General features: G+C 43.6%; 1 protein-coding gene across 1 annotated transcript; it reads left to right on the forward strand.

The window, feature by feature from the left end:
- The first annotated feature begins 1,431 nt into the window (after positions 1 to 1,431).
- LOC106583757 (L-rhamnose-binding lectin CSL3-like) lies at positions 1,432 to 4,354 on the forward strand. Its single transcript, XM_014168319.3, has 9 exons — positions 1,432 to 1,499; positions 1,813 to 1,848; positions 1,938 to 1,982; positions 2,113 to 2,248; positions 2,314 to 2,432; positions 3,747 to 3,791; positions 3,902 to 4,037; positions 4,115 to 4,222; positions 4,286 to 4,354. The coding sequence occupies exons 1-8, from the start codon at positions 1,469 to 1,471 to the stop codon at positions 4,218 to 4,220; spliced, it is 654 nt and encodes a 217-aa protein (XP_014023794.2). The 5' UTR covers positions 1,432 to 1,468; the 3' UTR covers positions 4,221 to 4,222; positions 4,286 to 4,354.
- Positions 4,355 to 7,076: the final 2,722 nt, after the last annotated feature.

Below are 7,076 nucleotides of genomic sequence, written 5' to 3' on the forward strand. Positions count from 1 at the left end.
GCCCACTTCTGACCCTAGGGTATAAGACAGGAGAGTGAAGAATTAACATAGGAGACTAAGTGACCCCAAGCTGCAGCTAAGGTCCAACAAAGTCAACGAACACCAAAACGAAACACAAGGTTGAAGACAAAGAAATCTTTTTCTACACGAGCTACGGACGAGTAGCTGTGTCTAAGCGGGTGAATTCAAGCCGAACCACACTCTCCATTGAATCGTGGTATATACACCGTTCGAGTCCGAAGCTGTGAGCTCTGAGCTACAGAGCTGTCTGTCCTCAGAAGACCCCTTTCAGATCAAGGGCGAGGGATCAGACCACTTAGCCAAGAAGGACACTGACATCGTGAGGACAACCAGAGAGTTGCGCCGGAGAAGTGCATCATTGAGAAGCCTAAACGACACACGCGGAGCTTCCCACCTGAGACCTCCAACACGTAATTACATCATTATATTCTGACCCATAAGAGCGGCAGTTCGGGGCAAGGCTAGGTTTAAATAAGCATGGCTGACAAATGAACCCAAATGTATATTTCTCTCGTGTACTTTCTTGATTTCTCTCTCTTTTAAATCCCCATTTTGGGTAACACGCGCCATAGTGTGTTGGCCAGTTATACTAAGTCCTAATCAATAGCTAGACTGTGTTTTGTGTATGTGTATTTTTACCATCATTTTAGCTTGCTAGTAAATAAATAATCAACTAAGATTGGTGTGGTAAACTCATTGGTGAAGCCCGGGTCCGTGCAGATTCCCGGATTATGCGACGTTCAGAATGAGACTGTAGAGGAAATTGATTAATTTAGCGACTGTTGTAAAATCGATATTCTGATATCCTTTGAGTTAATTTGGGAAATAGAAACTCAATCAAAATACTGTTCCCATGGTGCCCCAGGTTGATGAGTTAATAATTGCTTGATTCATTGCTTAATTAATTTAATCACGCAATTTTAAACCGTTAATCATTCGATGAGCAACAGTCGTCACATTAACTAATACAACGTCACGACAGCAGGATGCAACGTTTTGGAAGGTTCAGATAAAAATATGCTATGTTGAACAAATATGTCTCTCCGACATGTAGAATAAGGAAATACGTTGTCTCTATTCATGAAATGGAAATCTGCAACGCTCGAAGGTTTTGCGACTGAACGTGGCCCATGTGATTCTTCCCTAACGAAGAAGCCCCACCTAGATGGCTACTTTAAAATGTTGGAAGCCCTCAATGGCAATGTTAATGTCAAAATTGATTTTATCCATCTAGAGTCCTCTATCTAACTCCATGAGATGAGACTGAACCAATAGCGAGGTATAGACCAGCAAACGCCGGCCCCTAATTGCAATGAGGTGCACCTGGAGACAAATAGATACACCTGGGTTAATTAAGACATGTCACATAACATAAATACCAGGTGTATTGGGTCTAATTAGCATCAGTTGCATTTTCTCTATTACTACCACTCCTGTACCCGGCATCATGCACATGGTCAGACTGACGGTGGTCACATGTGAGTATATAAAATCTGTATCTGATGCAGATTAGAATATAAATATATATGACCAAATGTTTGTATTTGAGCGTAATGGAAGTACATATCATATATGACTTGCGGGACATTACATTTCTATTGTTCAAAACAAAGTTGTCTAACAAACTGTCACATTGCATGCATGGAATAAGAGACAATTCTGAACTTGATGACTACAGTACACTTAGTATAACTCAAATGCTGGAGTATAGAGTCAAATGCTAAATTCTAGCTTCATGGTCCAAGTGCATATGATGTGGAATGTTGCTGAATTAGCTGTGTGTTGTTTCAGTGCTGGCTGCAGCTTGCTGTACACTAACAGATGGAGGTACTGTATGTAATGATGATGATGATGATGCTACTACTTAAGCAAGCTAATATGAGTGGTGTGTAATTCCTGTTTATTTGTCCTGGCAGCAATCAGCATCACGTGTGAAGGCTCTGATGCTTTACTGCAATGTGGTAAACTAGTCACCGACCACCTATGATATTTTCTACTGTAGATTAGCGTCACTGGCCCACACCAGTCTTAGCTCTCCTTCGTCCCTCACCTTTCTCCTTTTCTTTGTCTCTCTTCCCCCATCTCCCTCAGATGGAGGTAAGATTCAAATCAAGCGTGCCAACTATGGTCGTCGTAAACACGATGTGTGTTCCATTGGGCGCCCCGATAACCAACTCACCGACACCAACTGCCTCAGCCAATCCACCAACAGCAAGATGGCAGAAAGGTACTAGAACCTGTGGTGTTTACCTGTAGGAACTCATGACCTCTACCTGTCTCTGAAACACCCAGGTGCGACGGAAAGAGCCAGTGTGTTGTCCCGGCATCCAATTTGGTTTTTGGGGACCCCTGTGTTGGGACTTACAAGTACCTGGACACCAAATACTCCTGTGTCCAACAGCCCGAAACAAGTAAGTCTCTGAATGTGTGCTAGTAATAGTTAGTGGTGGGCACCAATAGCCATAATTTAATTCAATGTACTATCGGCATGACTGTGGCATGTTGGGATATTGTTTAATACTCCTACCCATTTGACTCTTTTGTAAAAGCGTGCACTCTGCTGATAGCTAGAAAAGGAATAGAATGGGTTGGTTCCCCTATGGTACCAGCTTGCTAACTTTGTTTTATTAAATGCTGCCTTATGGCCACAACGTGTTTCATACATGCATTTGTTTCTCCAAGTGTAAACCACCCTCACCTGCTAACTAACACAAGCTGTGCTTATGGAACAATGTAGCCGGCAACAACTTTAGTTAGCGTAGCCTGTAGGGAGGTCGGAGACCTGGCAGTGTGGTGCCAAGATGGACAAAGGAACTGACTGTGGACTACAGGTAATGGAGGGCCAAGCCCCTCCCTACCAGGAGGCTAAAAAGATTTATCAGCCCTCCGATCCTCAATTCTACAGCTGCACCATTGAGAGCTTTTTGACTGGCTGCATCACCAGTAGGTATGGCATCTGTCCGCAAGGTGCTAGAGAGTAGTGCGTACGGCCCAGTACATTACTGAGGCAGCGATCCCTGCCATCAGGACCTCGACACCACGTGTGTCAGAAGGCCCTACATTGTCAATGCCTCAAGCCACCCAAGTCATACACTCCTGTTACTCCATGACAAATGGTACGGCTGCACCAAGTCAGTAACCAACAGGACCCTGAACGGCTTCTACTTCCCCCAAGCCATAACTGCTGAATGACTACCCCTGACTATCTGCATTGCTTTTTTTTTTTTGCAAATACTTTTTTGACATATGCTGTTCCTTGTTATATGTACATATCTAGCTCAATTAGCAAGCAAGAACATTGCAGGAAAGTGGCTGAAGCTTGCTTGTGCGTACTTAATCTGGTTTTAAGACTGAATGGTAACTACCTAGCGCTACTCCCACAGATTTGTAGGGTATACAGATAATCCGGCACGGCATAGAAATACAGATGTGGTGTAGTGGGTCGACTTAATTTTTCACCAGCTTAGATCTAGCCAGCCAGTTTACTTAAAATGTTAGCATTTTGAGGACTGCTCATAAGGAAGTGGAACTACAAGGGAACGGTGGAAGATGACGTGTCAAACTGTTTATACTTTAGTTCACGCTAACACATTTTATAATGACTTTAAACAAATGAGCCTGAAATCAACATTCCCTGTTAGTTCCCATCCCTAACACTTCACCAGGCTAACGTATGTCTTAATTTGTCTGGCCAGTGTGGTGTAACTCCTGTGTTGTCCTTGCAGTAAGCAGCATCATATGTGAAGGCTCTGATTCCCAACTACTATGTGGTAAGCTGGTTAGCACTCCCGTACGGTATAATCATGTGGTGATATATATTAGTCACTAGCCCACACAAACACCCAGATTTGGCCATCCTTTTCTTCTTTCTCTTCCTCAGATCGGGGTGAGATCCATATTCTGCGTGCCAACTATGGTCGTCGTCAACACGATGTGTGTTCCATTGGGCGCCCACGCAAACAACTCAAAAACACCAACTGCATCAACCAATCCACCACCAGCACAATGGCAGAAAGGTACTGAAACCTTCAGTGTGCATTTACCTGTAGGCACTCATTGGCTGTGGTGTTAACCTCTACCTGTTGACACACAGGTGTGACGGAGAGCGCCAGTGTATCGTCAAGGTATCCAACTACGTGTTCGGCGACCCCTGTGTTGGAACTTATAAGTACTTGGATGTGGCTTACACCTGTGACTAAATGTGAGTTTTATATATGTGCATGACTGGGAACTAGAATGCTGGTGCTGACGTTTTGTCTTGCAGAATATCTTCCTGTGGAACCTGAAGATGTACAAGGCTTCTGGGATATCTTCATCAGGTTGTGCTGTTTTCTGCCAAATCAACTTCAATGACCATTGTGAACCTGTGTATTTTGTGTGGAAGCATTTCTTAAACAATTTCTGAACTGTGGTTGGTCTGACTTAAACGAAGTGTCAAAGACAAGACTGGTTCCTCTTGTATGTTACTAAATGTCACCAATATTTCTGAACATGTGTCCTTTATTCTTGCCTTTCACCGGACTCATTTGTACCTGGTGCTAATGGGAATGTTGGGAATGTTGATTTCAGGTGCATTTTGTAAGTCATTTTAAACTTGTCGGCATATACTAAAGTGTAAAGAGTTATGCGCATCATCTTTCACCATTACCTTGTAGTTCCACTTCCTTATGAGCAGGTCTCAAAAGGCTAACATTTTAAGCAAACTGGCTGGCTAGACCTAAACTGGTGAAAAAGTCGACCCACTACACCAAATCTTTATTTCTATGGCGTGCCATATTAGCTGTATACCCTACAAATCTCTGGGAGTAGCGCTAGCTAGTAACCGTTCACTGAAACATATTCAGTCTTAAACCAGATTAAGTGTGCACAATCATCAAGTAAGCTTCAACCACTTTCCTTCGATGTTCTTGCTGGATAATTGAGCTAGATATGTACATATAACAAGGAACAGCAGCACCATATGAGACATGTCAAAAAAGTTACAGCAAAAAGTCAATGCAGATTGTTGGGGGTAGTCATCCAGCAGTTGTATGGCTTGGCGGAAGTAGAAGCCGTTCAGGGTCCTGTTGGTTCCAGACTTGGTGCAGCCGTACCATTTGTCATGGAGTAACAGGACAGTATGACTTGGGTGCTTGAGGCATTGACAATGTAGGGCCTTCCGACACACGTGGTGTCGAGGTCCTGATGGCAGGGAGCGCGGCCTCAGTGATGTACTGGGTCGTACGCACTACTCTCTGTAGCGACTTGCGGACAGATGCCATACCTAGTGGTGATGCAGCCAGTCAAAAACCTCTCAATGGTGCAGCTGTAGAATTGAGGATCGGAGGGCTGATAACAAATCTTTTTAGCCTCCTGGTAGGGAGGGGCTTGGCCCTCCGTTTCCTGTAGTCCACAATCAGTTCCTTTGTCCGTCTTGGCACCACACTTCCTGGTCTCCGACCTCCCTACAGGCTACGCTAACTAAAGTTGTTGCGGGCTAAATTGTTCCATAACCACAGCTTGTGTGCCAGCTAGTGTTAGTTAGCAGGTGAGGGTGGTTTACACTTGGAGAAACAAATACATGTATGAAACACTTTGTGGCCATAAGGCAGCATTTAATAAAACAAAGTTAGGAAGCTGGTACCGTAGGGGAACCAACCCATTCTATTCCTTTTCTAGCTATCAGCAGAGTGCATGCTTTTACAAAAGAGAAAAATGGGTAGGAGTATTAAACAATATCCCAACATGCCACAGTCATACCGATAGTACGTTGAATTAAATTATGGCTATTGGTGCCCACCACTAACTATTATTAGCACACATTCAGAGACTGACTTGTTTCGGGCTGTTGGACACAGGAGTATTTGGTGTCCAGGTACTTGTAAGTCCCAACACAGGGGTCTCCAAAAACAAAATTGGATGCCGGGACAACACACTGGCTCTTCCCACCGCACCTGTTTGTGTCAAAGACAAGTAGAGGTCATGAGTTCCCACAGGTAAACACAACAGGTTCTTGCTGCTGGTGTTTGGAGCCTTTCCGCCGCGGTACGGAAAGGCTGGTCCGAGTGATTTTTTGCATTTATATGTTCCCTGTTGCCACTCCTGTGAAGGGAGACCACTGAGCTTGAAGGCAGTTTGGTGACCACAGAACCCACAGTACAGGTACTCTACTGTAAATATTATTAAAGTGAACCGTGTTGAATGACTATGTACAGAGCAAATCTGACTTATTTTTCTCCATATCTCCAGATTCCCACTTCAAGCTCTAAACCTTTTCAACTGGATCATCGCAGCTTGCTAGCTGCTATCCGATTGGCTTCTCCTGGCTATTCGTGCTGTACTTCGCTCCGCGGGTAATATTACATTTCATTACATTACAACAGAGCCATTTGATTAGTGTAATGTTAGCTAGCTAGCTAGCTAGCTACATAGTTGTCTTTGCAGCAAGGATAAAGGTGTAGCTAAAGGTGTAGGTGTAGCTTGAGAAACTAACTTTGAGAAACTAACAAGGTTAGCTAGCAAGCTGGATTCGTTCATTCGTGCCGTTTTCCAAACGGCGTCAACACCACAACACCACAGCCACTGCTAGCTAGCTGACTTTACAAACTAGCAGTACTGTAGAAACTAAATACATTACAACGGAACGTTTTGATTATGGTAATGTTAGCTAGCTACATAGTTGTCTTTGTATCAAAGGTAAAGGTAAACACAGCCACAGCTTGCTAGCCAACTCTACCAGCTAGCAGTACTGTATAATTTTTAGTCAATAAGATTTTTGCAACATAAGCTTAACTTTCTGAACTTTCGAGATGTGTAGTCCACTTGTGTAGCTAGCAGGACTGACTTAACCTGTTATGGCTAGGGGGCAGTATTTTCACGGCCGGATAAAAAACGTACCCAATTTAATCTGATTATTACTCCTGCCCAGAAACTAGAATATGCATATAATTATTAGCTTTGGATAGAAAACACTCCAAAGTTTCTAAAACTGTTTGAATGGTGTCTGTGAGTATAACAGAACTCATTTGGCAGGCCAAAAACCTGAGAAGATTCTGTACAGGAAGTACCCTGTCTGA

The sequence above is a fragment of the Salmo salar genome, chromosome 22 (assembly GCF_965601325.2).
Source record: "Salmo salar chromosome 22, fSalSal1, whole genome shotgun sequence".
Lineage (NCBI taxonomy): Eukaryota > Metazoa > Chordata > Actinopteri > Salmoniformes > Salmonidae > Salmo > Salmo salar.